The sequence below is a fragment of the Lolium rigidum genome, chromosome 1, assembly GCF_022539505.1.
Source record: "Lolium rigidum isolate FL_2022 chromosome 1, APGP_CSIRO_Lrig_0.1, whole genome shotgun sequence".
In the NCBI taxonomy this organism is placed as follows: Eukaryota; Viridiplantae; Streptophyta; class Magnoliopsida; order Poales; family Poaceae; genus Lolium; species Lolium rigidum.
Genome location: NC_061508.1, coordinates 47,958,066 through 47,976,723, shown reverse-complemented (window position 1 = coordinate 47,976,723; position 18,658 = coordinate 47,958,066). Strand labels below are relative to the sequence as shown.

At 41.4% G+C, this 18,658-nt stretch overlaps 1 protein-coding gene across 1 annotated transcript; it reads right to left on the bottom strand.

The window, feature by feature from the left end:
• Nucleotides 1-1,367: 1,367 nt before the first annotated feature.
• On the bottom strand, nucleotides 1,368-7,961 carry LOC124685300 (DEAD-box ATP-dependent RNA helicase 5-like). Its single transcript, XM_047219637.1, has 12 exons — nucleotides 7,544-7,961; nucleotides 7,289-7,413; nucleotides 6,678-6,785; nucleotides 6,482-6,562; nucleotides 5,492-5,570; nucleotides 4,539-4,624; nucleotides 4,343-4,467; nucleotides 3,651-3,719; nucleotides 3,462-3,555; nucleotides 2,737-2,901; nucleotides 2,563-2,655; nucleotides 1,368-1,737 (listed from the first exon to the last, which is right to left on the bottom strand). The coding sequence occupies exons 1-12, from the start codon at nucleotides 7,920-7,922 to the stop codon at nucleotides 1,645-1,647; spliced, it is 1,497 nt and encodes a 498-aa protein (XP_047075593.1). The 5' UTR covers nucleotides 7,923-7,961; the 3' UTR covers nucleotides 1,368-1,644.
• Between the last annotated feature and the right edge of the window lie 10,697 nt (nucleotides 7,962-18,658).

Genomic DNA, 18,658 nt, shown 5'->3' with positions numbered 1-18,658 from the left:
CAATGAAATCCTCGTCTCTCGATTTCTTGAAAATACCTCGGCTTATAGGTCCAAATGCATATGTTATGGAAAATACATTCTAAATGTCTTTCAAAATGATAAAATGTTCTGAAAAAAAATTGTAGATGTACATCTAGACATGCTATGTTCACATAAAAAATTGTGGGAAACAGGACATTTTGATGTGCTGTGTAAGAAGACAAATGAAAAATTGTGGGAAAAAAGGACATTTTTGATGTGCTGTGTAAGAAGACAAATGAAAATCTCCTAAGCTATTTGGAGCAAAAAAAAAATTACGCAAGTCACATAAAATATTATTTTTTCACGAGACTTTGTGCGCGGACGTACAATTTTCTCAGTGCGAAAAGTGACTTTGGCACGTAAGCACCAATCTGGTTTTAAAAAACATATTTTTAAGATTTTAAAAAATTTGAGCTTAAATCTGCACATACATAGAAATCTTCTGAATGTACTGTAAAAATTTCGGGAAAATTTTATTGTATTATGAACTATATAAAAAAAGACAAATTTCTAACAAAAAATGTTTCGCCACAAATTTGTTTTTTTCTATAGCTAAAAATACAACATAATTTTACCGAAACATCCCACGAGTATTCATAACATGTGTGTATTCATGGAATATTTTATAATATTTTAAAATATAAAAATACAGTTTTTAAATGTTTTAAAAATAGAAAGCACTAGTGCTCATGTACACTAAATCTTCGTCGCCACTAGTAAAAAAAAAAATTGGCCTTTGCAAAGCCCCATGTAGCGCGAGCGCTTCCCCTAACCCCTAAGACGTGTCGCGGCAGAGCATCCCGCACAGGCGTTCTTTCAAAAGTGCAACGTGGACGTGATTTCAAAAGTGTAGCACCTGCTTTCACCGGACAGGTTGCTCCGAAGCAGGGAGCTAGCCCACCGGCAGGAGCAGTTGATTAGCACCAAAGATGGAAGGTGCAGAGCTTCTACCCAGGAATTCACCGTCGTCATTAACCGCTTAGTGACAGAGGCAACACAAAATTCTCATTTTTTCCAAATTTTTTAACCAATACAAAGCAGATTGTCAGTCTTTTTCACAGCTACTGATATTCTTCATGCTGAAGTCCCTTATATTTCCATTTAGAAGGCAGAATTAGTGTTGTTAAACTATGTATGAACAAGTTGAACACTTCCATCAGCTGTTTCAGATTTGGGAGAAGTTTTCAGGTACTCGTCAGGTGGAACTGTTTGCTTCGGTTCATAATGTTACTGCAGGACATGTCGCTGATCCAGGTGTTGGTGCAAGATATGTTATTGATCTAGATGTTATGCAAGTATGTGTTTTGCCAGTAGGTGCTGCTAATCAAAAAATCAATGTTACCATGTTGTTTTGCAAGTAGGTGCTGCTGATAAATATCAATATACCATATTGTTTTGCAAGTGGACTGATACACTATTACACTGTAAGACTTGATGATTGCAAATAAATGACCGTGAAGTCTGTTGAGTTCGGAAATCATGGTCATGATAACTGTTTTTTCTCCCCTTCCAGAAAGAACATAAAAGATTGCATCATCAACTAACATAAATCTAAACGATACTCATCCAAATTTTCCTACTGCTATTGCGCAATCAAGAAAATACACCAGCAAGGTCTGTCAGTTACTCCTCATCAGAATCACCAAACGTGATCTTTGTTGATTTAGGAGCATCTGCTGTGATTTCCTTGAAGTGGGAGCCATATATCTTTGATTCCTGCCAAAGAAATATTAGCAGATAATGTCAAGGTAATGATTTGTCAAACATCTCATTAATTCATGAATAAGTAACCAATAAGGTATTAACCTGCCTGTCATAGCAAATGCTTATGACACTAACCATTGTTTCCCAGGCTACATCTCCAATTTATAACACTTCAGCAGATCTTAACAAGAAAGGCTACAATGCAAGGCCTCATACTAGAATCAACGTGTTCTAAGTGACTTACAAATATCAGTAGTTTTGATCGACTTGTGTTCTAAAGTCAACTTCTTTTCTTAGTTTTGAGTATAATGTACAGACCATGTGTTTCCAGTACCATACAAATGTAGAATAAACAATCATTACTGATAAAAAAGTATGCATCCCAGGTTTTTGATACTTCGTAACCACAACTTAAGATTCAATATACAAAATTAAAACAAATGAGAAACTAGTTGAAACACATTCAGCAATAAGGTTCAAGTCATATAGCACATTTCAGTAACAGATAACATAATAACCAACATAGCCTAATGAACACGGGAATCTTTTATAGTGATAAACTAATTCTTAATTTCATATAAAATTTCCCTATCAGGAATATCAATGCTTATGTACCAGATGAATAATCGGCCATATGGGCTGACATGTTACCATATGATACTACTGAAAAAAATGTCATAACGGTAAGGTCTGACGCTATAACATTTGTTGACAAAATTGATGAATTGGTCAATGTTATGGTAACTGCAGCCATCCACACCATGTGTCTTCTGCATACACATAATATAACTTCTAAAATGAAAATGCAACATCTAAAGTTTCCAGAAAGCCACTAACCTTTTTCTTGACATGTGTGCCAAATTTCATAAGTGATGGAGGAACAACCTGATCAGCCTCCCTTAGAACATTGACAAGCTCACCAGCAAGTCCCTGTGTATGGGATAATAGTAGCAATATTACACGAGGTACAACTTAAACTTCAATGTCTAGTGTGCACATGATCTCCAGTACCTTGTTCTCTTGCATAAAGAATGTGTGTGCAACACCTTTCTTGCCTGCACGACCTGTCCTTCCAATCCTGTGCACATAATCCTCCGTCGTCAAAGGAAAGCTATAATTGATGACAACTTCGACATCAGGAATATCAAGTCCGCGTGAAGCCACATCCGTCGCAATCTGTAATGATTACAAAATAGTGAAACAACAAAGCCACATAAATGCTGACTAATTTTTATGTTCAAATTTCCAGTTTCGTGAAAATCTTCACATTCTTGTGGGCTGTGCATGAAAACAAACACAAGCACCTATACATGCTTTTTACCTCATCATTTTTGTTCTTTTCATGTAGCCTACAAATTAACAACAAAAATCACAAGAACTTGACGATAAATGATTCGCTCTAGTATCCACAGTGCCAGATTTTTAAAGATATTTTGAATTTTCTGAACTCGTTCTTTGAATTTTGGAAGAAGAAAAAAAGAGCATTTGTGTTTAGTTGCTGAAAATACACGTCCCAGGCAACGCTGACAAATCATAGTCTGAACAGCAAAATAAAGGAATAATATTTTGGAAGACATCGACAAATAGTTGGAAATATTAGCAAACTCCACAAGATGATTCCATTAAGGTTCAGTCTTAGCACCCAAAATAAGGAAGACATGTTCAGAATGCTAGTCACGACAAAGCTATAAATGAACTATTCAGGAGTACATGGAAGTCAGAGAGAATAAGCACACCATTAAAGGACATTTTCCTTCTTTAAATAAAGATAAGGCTTTTGTCCTATCATGCTGAGCCTTGTCTCCATGAACAGAAACGGCTTTCCACCCCCTACAGAATAAACATATATAAAATTAAACTAATTAAATTATAATTGAGGAAATAAGTTGTACAAATATTAACTTGCAGACAGAGATTTTTTGTACCTTTTATTAAGCATTGCTTCTACTCGTCCAGCTTCTTTCTTGTACAACACAAAAATTAAAACCCTGTTGCTGTAGCATCAAACAAATTGCAGTTTTCTTAGATTGATACTAACTATTAAGGGAAAGTTCTAAAATATAATGCTAGAGTGTTATATATGCAGAAAATTCAAGTTTGTGCAAGGCATTATTATTCTACTAATAACTGACGGATTAACATAATACTATTAAAACTTATCCCATCTAAGCAAAAACAAATCCTGAGCCTTAGCATTGCTGCTCTGAGAAAATAGCATAAGATTGCCACAAAGGAGCAGTTGAGGACAGCACCATTTGGAAGCAGTAGAAACTGGGAAGGTAAAAGACAGGGAGGTACAGAACTACGGATCCACCAATCATACTTGACTGCCTGCAAGATCTACGGGGAGAAAGGTAGGGAGATAGGCTAGCCTCCAGACCTATGAGGCCAACATAGAGGAAGAAAAGTCGAGCAATAACTGAAGCAAATCTTGGAATCGTTGGTTTGCCATACAAGGATATAAACTACATGCGGAACTAGGAACCCACAAGGACAATCTGAAGCTGGAAAGTTGAGAAGAGGTGGGCTAAATGGTTCTACGATTTCAAGATGAGTAGATTTCATCTGTCTTGCTGCTCAGCTACCAGCAGCATATGAAATTTGTACTGAAATGTACCTCTGTGCTCGGTGATATTTGTCAAGCAAAGCAACTAATCTTGAATCGCGTGCTCTATCATCCAATACTTCAACAATTTGCATCACGTCATGGTTAGCTGCAAGATCTTCTGATCCAACAACAACCTACAAAGGGTTAAACATGATAAGGCACAGCCAATCAGGTATCATAGAAGATGAAAACAGAGAAACATTACCTTTATTGGATTTGGATCCATAAACTCTTGGGCTAGCTGGTGGACAGCAAAAGGCCATGTTGCACTGAACATAACCATCTGACGAACTGCATAAGACAATTTTATATTTATAAATCATCATAAAGAACAGAACTGTAGGGCCACGGGTACAGAGACCTCCGGAGATAAAATTGTATGAGTAAGACGATTAAATATAGAGACTTTTTTGCATGGAACTAAAGAGACACTGATTAGTAAACAGCGTGAAAAGGTAATTTATTGACTCTTGAACGCAGTCCATGTAGAACATCAAGTACCCACTTATTGCTTCTACATAGTATAACCAAAACAATTTCTACTTCGTAATAAATACAGGATGCTCAAAATTCATAACACCAGACAAGGCTAAAATGGTTGCAAAATCTAGCAGGCTTGGTGCACATTTCTAGTTGTTCTGACATTCCCTCTTGCACTATGTGAACGTATAGGCATACGTGCGCTCAACAACCAAACTAAGAGTACTGACATACTATGGAGCAATAACAAGAGTATAACTAAGTGTGCGAGTGGTACGGGCAAGGAATGAAGTCCACAACTCCACAGCTGTTCACGGTTGACAACATTGTGATTGACGGTTTCAAGTGGCATGCCCACACAGCCCAGCAGACGGCCGCAAGCCCGCATAGACCAAAATAAGTTAGATCGGTTGCGAACCAAGCATGTACCACCCTAGATTACTGGGGAACATACATCGACTAGATTTGTGAGAGAGCTACAGGTCAGCCATCTAGGTGAAGGAACGAACGAGAACGGCGGAGACTTCTATGAGATTGTGAAACTTCAATGGTGTTATCAAGCAGCCGCAACTCGCGCCGCTTGCACCTGTAAGTAGAACAGACCCTGCAATTTGGCCTAGCCCTACACACACACACTGACACACACAAAAACAAAGAAACACAAGGAGAGAGACTAACCCGATGATGTTTGGCTTAAAATCGCCCTGACTTCAGGTTCAAAACCCATATCCAGCATCCGATCAGCTTCATCTAGAACCTACAAAATACAAGGATGTCTTAATGGATACTTGTGACACTCTTATTCGACGATAGCAACAAGATCAAATGCAAGAATTTGATCAATGTACTAATCAGTAAGCATAATATCAGCGGTGATTCCACCGAACACTGCAAATTAATTCACTGCTGCCAACATATGTTGATCCATTATGACTACTTATCATCATAACCACCATGTGCTTAATTCTAGTGATTCTTCTGGTTAATTATATCCAAAAAAACAGCAGACACTGAAGAGATATACGTGTGAGAAGGGGAAGTGCCATCAGTTATTTTGTTGATATTCATTTAAGTTCTACCACCAAAAATTTAATAGATTTATAAAATGGGCAACGAGATGGTGCTAAGAGTACAAGCAAGTCAGGAAGTTCAAGCTATTTTAATTTAATCATTTGTTAAGACTATGATCAGTGACTACGGAATGTTACTGTTAGGTAGGCAGGAAGTTCAAGCTATGGAAATAATTTAATCACTTAGTGTTATCCATACTTATTTTACCAATAACCTATCACCCAATTACAAGAAACCTTAGCATGCATACTTGTATCTCGTCCGCTAAAATATTACTGAAGTCCAAACATGCACCTACTTGTCTTGCTAAGTGTGTCATGTATTCAAGATCTTAATATAATGCAATATAGTTTGTGTTGCTCCCTCCGGTTTTGGATACAAGGAAACTGTCAAAAATACAATTTGCCGCTATACAAGGCCACTATCTCTACCCCAGAAGAATTGATTACATTTCTGAAAGAATACTGCATTAAGCACAAACTCCACAAGAAAACATAAAACACCACATGACCATGTTCAAGTTCCATCCTCATAATAAATAACTATTTTGCATATCCAGCAATAAACAACAAAACTAACATAAGTACAGTTACTTACCACAAAAGAAACCTCATTAAGACGACAAATCCCCATTTCAATGAGGTCTTTCATACGACCAGGTGTCCCTATGACGATTTCCTGGTAGCACAGAAACAAAAAAAAAAAGTGAATAGATAAAAACAGAGTACAAATCGGAATATGATGAATATTCGTAGGGTAAGCAAGACAGAAAAATGGGTTGGTGTTATCTTACAACTCCAGATTTAAGGGCAGATATTTGGGGACCTTTTGAAGTTCCACCATAGAGGCACACCGAATTTATCCCACATGGCGCACCAGCTTCAGTAAGTACATCTGCGATCTAACACAGCAATGAAGTGTAAATCAGTCCAGTATATTTAAACTCTAAAGAGCCAAGTTCTTGTTCAGAATATGGTATTATTCCAATGAGCAACACAAATTATCTATGTCCATGAAACTTTAGATCAAGGTTAAAACATGATTATGTCATTCCCTTTGTATGGATTTATTTCTCTAGGGACACAAAGTTGGTCAGATAAAATTTAAGAGTAGCATAGCAAGTGTCGAATTGCAAAGAACCAAACGCATGAATGAGGATAGCTGCACATATTGATGCTAAAACAACAAAAGGTGTGCAGAGAACATGCATTAGCTCTGTTATGTATGCAGATCCATCTACTTTACTAGTCTAGTTGAACTTTCAATCAACATAACTATTCAGAAAACCTCATACGAACTGATCAGAAAACACACATGTAATGTAATTTACTGCGGCAGCAGATGAATAGCATCTAGCCAACATTAACAATGCCTTGCACAGAAGAACATGACATGGTGATTCACCTGCTGAGCAAGCTCCCTAGTTGGAGCCAGCATGAGGCATCGTGGCATCCCCTTCTTCGCACCTTTTTCCGCCAACTTCTTCCTGACGTGCATCAGCGCCGGCACACCAAACGCGATAGTCTTCCCTGATAGCCAAGTTACAACGAACGCAACAAATCCTCAGGAAACGAACAGGATGAAGCGGAAGAAGGAGTAGAAATCGCAAAGTTGTTATCTTTCGCAAAAAAGAAAGAAAATCGCAGAGTTGTACAGTACCAGATCCGGTGGCCGCGATTCCGATGAAATCACGGCCGTCGAGGAGGTACGGCCAGGCGAGCGCCTGGATGGGCGAAGGCTTGTCGAAGCCCTTGCAGCAGTCGAGCACCTTGGGCGGCAGCGCGGCGGCGGCGAAGGACTTGAGCGGCGCGTACTTGGGGTCGTCGAAGCCCTTCCCGGTCACCGCGACGCTCTTCTCCACGGCGCCTCCCTGGTCCGGTTCATCTCTCTTCTTGCTGCGCTTGGCCGCGTCTTCCGCCGCTGCCGCCTCGTCCTCGGCCTCGGCCGCCAGCTTCCGCTTCTTGTCCTTCTTGCTCTTCTTGTCCTTCTTTCTCTTGTTGGATACTTCCTCCTGCGCGGTGAGGAGCTTGGGGTCCATGGCGGCGGGTGGCGGCGGCCGGCGGAGGAAGGGAAGAGGTGGGGTGGATACAGTCGTGGGACGGGAGAAGAGGGACAGTGGGTTTAGGGTCTGTTCGGTTTTTGCCCCGCCAATGCAAGCAATGAAGCAATCGCCACAAGGTGATCCAGGGTGGGCCGGCCCATTTATTCGCTCGCTAGCCAAATCGCACAAGAGACCATGGTGCATCGACCGCCCCCTCATTCCTTCAGGATTTCAAATCTGAACAAATTTTAAATCTGAACATTATTTGAATTATAAAATTTTCATAATCGATTTTTTTTCTAAAACCGAAAAAATTCAAATTTGAACAAATTCCAAATATGAATGAATTTCGAATCTGAAGAAAGTTCAATTTTGAACCAATATTGGATATGGAAAATTTTCAAATATGAACAAAGTTCAAATCTAAACAATTTTCAATCAAAAAAGAAAACAGAAACAGAAAAAACGAAAGTAAACCGGAAAAGATAAATCACCAAACCGTGAACAAGCGAAAACCAAAAAAGAAACATGAAAGACATAATAGAACGTTCACGAAAATCGGAAATACTGAATTGGGTATACTGGTAAACGTTTTGAGGCACGAAATTTGGTCGGGCGGAACAAATACCGGAAACTGCCCTCAAAAACATGCGGACCCACTTGTCCTCTCAAAAAAATGCATACCCATTTGTTAGCTCTTTTTTTTTAGGCTGTGTTTGGTTGTGATTTCTGGGCCAGATTCACTACCTGAAAGCCAAAATCTGAACCAAAGGGGTACCAGCCTGAGAGAGATTCTGGAAAATCAGCAGATTTTGGTAGTGCAATTTGGAAGTAGGCCAGACCCCAGATTTCACTGCGTTCGCGTCCAACAAAAAACCAGGTATTTACCCACCATGCCATTCCCAAGTGGAAACTGGCCGGTTAGATTTTCTTCTAACCCACCCGAGCGACTCGGCCTCCATATCCCTTTCTCTCGCGTACTGCCCGTACGAACACAGGCAAGGCGAGCCTAGGGTTCCTCCGCCCAGCCGCCACGGTCCGGCGACTCGCCGGCGACTGGAGCGCCGCCCCGCCGCAGAGCTCCCCCACGCGCCTCTCCCCTCCCTTGCCCCGTTCCCGTCGCATCCCTCTCGCCCCGACCCCCGACCCCTGGCCCAGATCGGACCGCCGCGTCCCGCCGCCGCCGCACCGACAGAAGGCGCCGCCACGCCGATTCCTAGCGCCACCAGCAGGTATTCGTCCCCCCTCCTTCCTCTCCTCCCAGCACTCCTCTTCCTGATCCATGGCCATGTATATTTCGGTTTTTTCTTATATATTTTGTGAGTTGCATCTTGCAAATTGTATGTGAGCGTGGGTTACATGTTTGTACTGCTGGTCCTCTGCGTATATTTCGGTTGGCTACTGCTATATAGAACATGGTATAAATATTGCTTGCAAATTGTAGGAAAAATAGCATGAGTAATACATTGTGTGGTGTTATAATTTTCTGCAAGTTGTGATGTTATATTCTGCAGCTTATTGTGTTATGGTATTGTACATACCATCTACCGGAATTCCGTCTTCGTCGTCAACGTGCACCTCAAGGGAAGTATGAGATATTCAATTTTCTGCATTCATCCCTTCGCAATGTCATAGAGCGTGCATTCGGTGTGCTGAAGCAAAAGTGGCGCATATTGAAAGCTATGCCAAGTTTCTCACCTGGTAGACAGAAGCATATCATTATTGCTTGCATGGCACTGCACAATTTTATCCGTGATAGCAAACTGAGGGATAAAGAGTTTGATAAATGTGATGAAGATGAAGACTATATGCCCGAAGCGGCACAAGCAACGGCACAACCACAAGGGGACGATGCTCTAGAGGAGGAGAACGAGGTTACCATGAACACCATTCGTGATAGGATAGCGAATGCTTTGCTTATTGCGAGAGCGACATAGGATATAGTTACGTCGATGGCGAACATCATGTTGTGAACCATATGTCTTTTGTGTAGTCGTTATGTCTTTCTAACCTTATGATATCACTTTGTAAGCTATGTATATATAATATTAAGACATGGTAAATTTCCTTCCCAAAATTATCAGTTGCATGTCTATCAGTGTACAAATCATTGTTTTGCGATCAATTAGCATGGTAATATTCACTCATGGTCTCAAGGGCATTACAGATATTTCCTATCGAATTCACAGTTGACAGTTGCTACAACCAAACAACTTTCAGCTTTCCCACAGTTGTCAGCTCACAGCTGATTTTCCACAGCAGATTCCCCACAGCTGATTTTCAGGAATCCACAGCTCAACCAAACACACCCTTAACTTCTTCTTCATTTCTCATCCGCTTTGTGCATGCAGCCCATCTCCTGCGACGCGTCACTCCTCGCTCGTCCACTTGCCCCTTGCTCAGCTGCCCGCCCGCTTGCACCTGCTCGCCCGTCCGCATATGCTTGCCCATGCGCGCTTGTTCCCCGGAGAGCTCCACATATCCAACGAGTTCCACTTTAGAAGGAGGTTCAAATTTGTCTCTATTTGGCCTGCAAATCGATCATAATAAAGCCTCCTCGTAAAGAATTGAATATTGATGTTGGAATCGAGACTCCTCTGAAGGAGATATGCCCTAGAGGCAATAATAAAGTAGTTATTATTTATATCTTTATGTTTATGATAAATGTTTATATATCATGCTATAATTGTATTAACCGAAACATTAGTACATGTGTGATATGTAGACAACAAAGAAGTCCCTAGTATGCCTCTTAAACTAGCTTGTTGATTAATGGATGATTAGTTTCATAATCATGAACATTGGATGTTATTAATAACAAGGTTATATCATTATATGAATGATGTAATGGATACACCCAAATTAAGCGTAGCATAAGATCTCGTCATTAAGTTATTTGCTATAAGCTTTCGATACATAGTTACCTAGTCCTTATGACCATGAGATCATATAAATCACTTATATCAGGAAAGGTACTTTGATTACACCAAACACCACTGCGTAAATGGGTGGCTATAAAGGTGGGATTAAGTATCCGAAAAGTATGAGTTGAGGCATATGGATCAACGGTGGGATTTGTCCATCCCGATGACGGATAGATATACTCGGGCCCTCTCGGTGGAATGTCGTCTAATGTCTTGCAAGCATATGAATAAGTTCATAAGAGACCACATACCACGGTACGAGTAAAGAGTACTTGTCGGGAGACGAGGTTGAACAAGGTATGGAGTGATACCGAAGATCAAACCTCGGACAAGTAAAATATCGCGTGACAAAGGGAATTGGTATTGTATGTGAATGGTTCATTCGATCACTAAAGTCATCGTTGAATATGTGGGAGTCATTATGGATCTCCAGATCCCGCTATTGGTTATTGATCGGAGTGAGTACTCAACCATGTCCGCATAGTTCACGAACCGTAGGGTGACACACTTAAAGTTGGATGTTGAAATGGTAGTACTTGAATATGGAATGGAGTTCGAATATTTGTTCGGAGTCCCGGATGAGATCCCGGACATCACGAGGAGTTCCGGAATGGTCCGGAGAATAAGATTCATATATAGGATGTCATTTTATGTGAATTAAAATGTCGCGGAAGGTTCTATGGAAGGTTCTAGAAGGTTCTAGAAAAGTCCGGAAGAAACCACCAAGGAAGGTGGAGTCTGTAGGATAACGTTGCATAGAAAACAAAAATTTTCCTACCGCGAACACGCAATCCAAGCCAAGATGCAATCTAGAAGACGGTAGCAACGAGGGGGTATCGAGTCTCACCCTTGAAGAGATTCCAAAGCCTACAAGATGAGGCTCTTGTTGCTGCGGTAGACGTTCACTTGCCGCTTGCAAAAGCGCGTAGAAGATCTTGATCACGATCGGTTCCGGCGCCACGAACGGGCAGCACCTCCGTACTCGGTCACACGTTCGGTTGTTGATGAAGACGACGTCCACCTCCCCGTTCCGGCGGGCAGCGGAAGTAGTAGCTCCTCTTGAATCCGACAGGCACGACGGCGTGGTGTCGGTGGTGGTGTAGAAGTCCGGCGGAGCTTCGCTAAGCTATGCGGGATGTGGAGGAGCGGGCGGCTAGGGTTTGGGGAGAGGGGGGCGCCGGCCACTAAGGGGTGCGGCCACCTTGGTGGTTCTTGGGTGGCCGGCCCCCTCCCCTTGGTCCCTCATTATATAGGTGGAACCCAAAGAGGTGGTGTCCAAGTCTTCGAATAAGACCCGAACCAAATCCTTCCATAGGAGGGGCAATCCTAGCCCAACTAGGACTCCCACCCAAAGGTGGGATTCCCACCTCCCATGTGGGGGGTGGCCGGCCCCTAAGGGGAGTCCACTTGGGACTCCTCCCCCACTAGGGTTGGCCGGCCATGGAGGTGGAGTCCCTTGTGGACTCCACCTTCCTTGGTGGTTTCTTCCGGACTTTTCTAGAACCTTCTAGAACCTTCCATAGAACCTTCCGCGACATTTTATTCACATAAAATGACATCCTATATATATGAATCTTATTCTCCGGACCATTCCGGAACTCCTCGTGATGTCCGGGATCACATCCGGGACTCCGAACAAATATTCCAACTCCATACCATATTCAAGAACTACCATTTCAACATCCAACTTTAAGTGTGTCACCCTACGGTTCGTGAACTATGCGGACATGGTTGAGTACTCACTCCGACCAATAACCAATAGCGGGATCTGGAGATCCATAATGGCTCCCGCATATTCAACGATGACTTTAGTGATCGAATGAACCATTCACATACGATACCAATTCCTTTTGTCACGCGATATTTTACTTGTCCGAGGTTTGATCTTCGGTATCACTCCATACCTTGTTCAACCTCGTTTCTTGACAAGTACTCTTTACTCGTACCGTGGTATGTGGTCTCTTATGAACTCATTCATATGCTTGCAAGACATTAGACGACATTCCACCGAGAGGGCCCGAGTATATCTATCCGTCATCGGGATGGACAAATCCCACTTGTTGATCCATATGCCTCAACTCATACTTTCCGGATACTTAATCCCACCTTTATAGCCACCCATTTACGCAGTGGTGTTTGGTGTAATCAAAGTACCTTTCAGGTATAAGTGATTTACATGATCTCATGGTCATAAGGACTAGGTAACTATGTATTGAAAGCTTATAGCAAATAACTTAATGACGAGATCTTATGCTACGCTTAATTGGGTGTGTCCATTACATCATTCATATAATGATATAACCTTGTTATTAATAACATCCAATGTTCATGATTATGAAACTAATCATCCATTAATCAACAAGCTAGTTTAAGAGGCATACTAGGGACTTCTTGTTGTCTACATATCACACATGTACTAATGTTTCGGTTAATACAATTTTAGCATGACATATAAACATTTATCATAAACATAGAGATATAAATAATAACCACTTTTATTATTGCCTCTAGGGCATATCTCCTTCGATCTCCCACTTGCACTAGAGTCAATAATCTAGATTACATTGTAATATACCTAACACCCATGGCATTTTGGTGTTGGTCATGCTTTGCCCTAGGGAGAGCTTTAGTCAACGGATCTGCTACATTCGGATCGGTGTGTACTTTGCAAATCTTTACTTCTCCATCTTCGATGTACTCGCGAATCGAGTGGTAACGCAGCTTGATATGCTTCAGCCTCTTGTGTGACCTTGGCTCTTGTGCATTGGCGATGGCACCCATGTTATCACGAGTAAATGATTAATGGGTCCAATGCACTAGGAACCACACCGAGCTCTACAATGAACCTCTTCATCCATACCGCTTCGATGAAGCCTCCGAAGCCGCTATGTACTCGGATTACGTTGAAGACTTCGCCACCGTGCACTCGCTTCGAGCTTGCCCGGCTTCTATCGCAGACACCATTCAATATAAACACGTACCCAGATTGTGACTTAGAGTCATCAGGATCAGTGTTCCAACTTGCATCGGTGTAACCATTTACAACGAGCTCTTGGTCACCTCCATAACAAAGAAACATATCCTTAGTTCTTTTCAAGTACTTTAGGATATTCTTGATCGCTATCCAGATGTTCCATTCCTGGATCACTTTGATATCTGCTAGTCAAACTAACAGCATGTGCTATATCCGGTCTAGTACATAGCATGGCATACATGATAGATCCTACTGCCGAGGCATAGGGGATATTACTCATCCTTTCTCTTTCATCTGCCGTAGCCGGTCCTTGAGTCTTACTCAAGACCTTGCACGGTAACATAGGTAAGAATCCTTTCTTACTTTCGTCCATTCTAAATTTCTTTAGAATCTTGTCCAGAATATGTACTCTGCGATAGCCCTATTAGGCGTCTTGATCTATCTCTATAAATCTTGATGCCTAATATATACGATGCTTCACCAAGGTCTTTCATTGAAAAACTATTATTCAAATAACCTTTTACACTTGCTTAATAGTTCTATATCATTCCCAATTAATAATATGTCATCTACATATAATATCAGGGAATGCTACGAGCTCCCACTCACTTTCTTGTAAATACGAGGCCTCTCCATGACACTCGTATAAACCCAAAGTCTTTGATCACCTTATCAAAGCGTCGGTTCCAACTTCTTGATGCTTGCTTCGGTCCATAGATTGAACGCTGAAGTTTGCATACTTTGTCAGCATTTTTAGGATCGACAAAACCTTTGGGTTGTACCATATACAACTCTTCCTCAATGTCTCCATTAAGGAGCGCCGTTTTGACATCCATGTGCCAAATCTCATAATCGAAAAATGCAGCTATTGCTAACAAAATCCTCACAGATTTTAGCTTCGCTACGGGTGAGAAAGTCTCATCGTAGTCAACTCCTTGAATTTGTCGGAAACCCTTTGCGACAAGTCGAGCTTTATAGACGAGTAATATTACCATCGGCATCTGTTTTTCTCTTGAAGATCCATTTATTCTCGACGACCTTTCGGCTATCGGGTAAGTCTACCAAAGTCCATACTTTGTTATCATACATGGATCCCATTTCGGATTTCATGGCTTCTTGCCATTTGTTGGAATGCTGGGCTCATCATTGCTTCTTCATACGTCGCGGGGTCCTCATCATTGTTATCCACAATCATGACATTTAGACAAGGATCATACCAATCGGGAGTGGCACGTTCCCTTGTCGATCTGCGAGGTTCGATAGTTTCCTCGTTCGAAGTTTCATGATCATTATCATTAGCTTCCTCTTGTTGCCGGTGTAGGCGGTACGAGTACAACTTCCGATCTTGCGCTACTCCGATCAACGAGTATAGATTCATTAATCTCATCGAGTTCTACTTTTCTTCCGAGTCACTTCTTTAGTGAGAAATTCTTTCTCAAGAAAGGTTCCGTTCTTTGCAACAAATATTTTGCCTTCGGATTTGTGATAGAAAGTATACCCTATAGTTTCCTTAGGGTATCCTATGAAGACGCATTTCTCCGCTTTGGGTTCTAGCTTGTCCAGGTTGTAACTTCTTTACATAGGCTTCGCAACCCCAAACTTTCGGGAACGACTGACTTAGGTTTCTTATTAAACCATAATTCATACGGTGTCGTTTCTACGGATTTTGATGGTGCTCTATTTAAAGTGAATGCGGCTGTCTCTAATGCATAACTCCAAAATGATAATGGCAAATCGGTAAGAGACATCATAGAACGAACCATATCTAAGAGAGTTCGATTACGACGTTCGGATACACCGTTTCGTTGTGGTGTTCCCGGTGGTGTCAATTGTGAAAGTATTCCGCATTTCTTTAAATGCATGCCAAACTCATAACTCGGATATTCACCTCCACGATCGGATCGTAGAAATTTTATCTTCTTGTTACGTTGATTTTCTACTTCACTTTGAAATTCCTTAAACTTCTCGAAAGTTTCGGATTTATGTTTCATGAAATAGATATACCCATATCTACTCGGATCATCTGTGAAGGTTAGAACATAACGATAACCACCGCGCGATGCTACACTCATTGGTCCGCACACATCGGTATGTATGATTTCCAATAAGTCGGTAGCTCGCTCCATCATACCGAGAAAATGGAGTCTTAGTCATTTTTCCCATTAGACATGCTTCACATCTATCAAGTGACTCAAAGTCAAGTGATTCAAGTAATCCATCGGTATGGAGTTTCTTCATGCGCTTCACTCCAATATGACCAAGACGACGATTGCCACATATAAGTAGAATTATCATTCAATTTAATTCGCTTAACATCAATGTTATGTATATGCGTATCACTACTATCGAGATCTAACGGAAATAAGCCATTCTTTTGTGGTGCTCGACCATAAAAGATATTATTCATAAAAATAGAACAACCATTATTCTCGGACTTGAATGAATAACCGTCTTGCATTAAACAAGATCCGGATATAATGTTCATGCTCAACGCGGGTACAAAATAACAATTATTTAGGCTTAAAACTAATCCCGAAGGTAGATGTAGAGGAAGTGTGCCGACGCAGCGATCACATCGACTTTGGATCCATTTCCAACGCGCATTGTCACTTCATCTTTCGGTAGTCTTCGTTTATTCTTTAGTTCTGTTTCGAGTTACAAATATGAGCAACCGAACCGATATCAAATACCCAGGTACTAGAACGAGAACCGATGAGATAAACATCTATAACATGTATATCGGATATACCTTCTTTCTTCTTCTTGACAAGGCCGCTCTTCGGATCAGCCGGATACTTGGAGCAATTACGCTTCCGGTGTCCCTTCTCCTTGCGATAATAGCACTCGACATCGGGCTTAGGGCCGTTCTTAGGTTTCATAGGAGGCGTGGCAGCTTTCTTGCCACCCTTCTTGAATTTTCCCTTAGACTTGCCCTGTTTCTTGAAACTAGTGGTCTTGTTGACCATCAACACTTGGTGCTCTTTCTTGATCTCAATCTCAAGCAGCTTTTAGCATGCCAAAGAGTTCGGGTAACTCCTTGTTCATGTTACGCATATTGTAGTTCATCACAAAGTTCTTGTAACTTGGTGGCGGTGATTGAAGGACACGATTAATCCCCAATACGGTAGGAATCACTATTCCCAAGTCATCGAGTTTCTTCGCATGCCCGGTCATGGCGAGCATGTGCTCACTAATGGAGCTGCCTTCTTCCATCATACAGTTGAAGAAATGTTTCGATGCTTCATAGCATTCCACGGCCGCATGAGTCTCGAAAATAGTCTTTAACTCTTTCATCAACTCATGAGGATCGTGGTGCTCAAAACGTTTTTGAAGATCGGATTCCGGACTGCACGGGATGGCACACCGAACTTGAGAGTACCGAGTTTTCCGAGTCTCGTAAACAGCTTTTACTTCATCGGTTTCGGTTTACGGGAGGGTCACCTAGCGGTGCATCAAGCACATATTGCAGATTTCCGCCGAGAGAGGAAGATCCTCACATGACGGAACCGGTCGGTGAAGTTGCTACCGTTGCTCTTAAGCTTTTCTTTCTCTAGGAAGCTGGTTAAAATTGATTGGGGACGCCATCTCTACAACATATATTTGCAATAGTTTAGACTAAGTTTATGACAAATTGAGTTCAAATTTTAATTCAATATAATTAAAAATCTAGGTGAACTCCCACTCAAAACAATATCCCTCGCATTGTCTTAGTGATCACACGAACCAAATCCACCACACCATAGTCCGATCATCACGAGACAAGGTGTAATTTCAATGGCGAACACTCAAAGTGTTCATCATATCAATCATATGATTCATGCTCTACCTTTCGGTATCACGTGTTCCGAGACCATGTACGTACATGCTAGGCTCGTCAAGGCCACCTTAGTATCCGCATGTGCAAAACTGGCTTGCACCCGTTGTATGCACTTGTTGATTCTATCACACCCGATCATCACGAGATGCTTCGAAACGACAAGTCTTGGCAACGGTGCTACTAAGGATGAACACTTTATTATCTTGAAATTTTAGTGAGGGATCATCTTATAATGCTACCGTCGCGATCTAAGCAAAATAAGATGCATAAAAGGATTAACATCACATGCAGTTCATATGTGATATGATATGGCCCTTTTGTCTTTGCGCCTTTGATCTTCATCTCCAAAGCACGGACATGATCTCCATCATCTTCGGGCATGATCTCCATCATCGTCGTGCGAAGCACCAAGGTCAATGGCGCCGTCTTCATGATTGTCCTCCATGTAGCAACTATTACAACTACTTTGAAATACTACTCAACATGAAATTTAAAGACAACCATAAGGCTCCTGCCGGTTGCCACAATACAATAATGATCATCTCATACATATTCATCATCACATTATGGCCATATCACATCACCAAACCACTGCAAAAACAAGTTAGACGCTCTCTAATTTGGTTTGCATATTTTACGTGGTTTAGGGTTTTCGATATAGATCTAATCTACCTACGAACATGAACCACAACGTTGATACTAATGTTGTCAATAGAAGAGTAAATTGAATCTTTACTATAGTAGGAGAGACGAGACACCCGCAAAGCCTCTTATGCAATACAAGTTGCATGTCGAACGAGGAACAAGTCTCATGAACGCGGTCATGTAAAGTTAGTCCGAGCCGCTTCATCCCACTATGCCATAAAGATGCAAAGTACTCAACTAAAGATAACAAGAGCATCAACGCCCACAAACCATTGTGTTCTACTCGTGCAACCATCTATGCATAGACACGGCTACGATACCACTTGTAGGATAACGTTGCATAGAAAACAAAAATTTTCCTACCGCGAACACG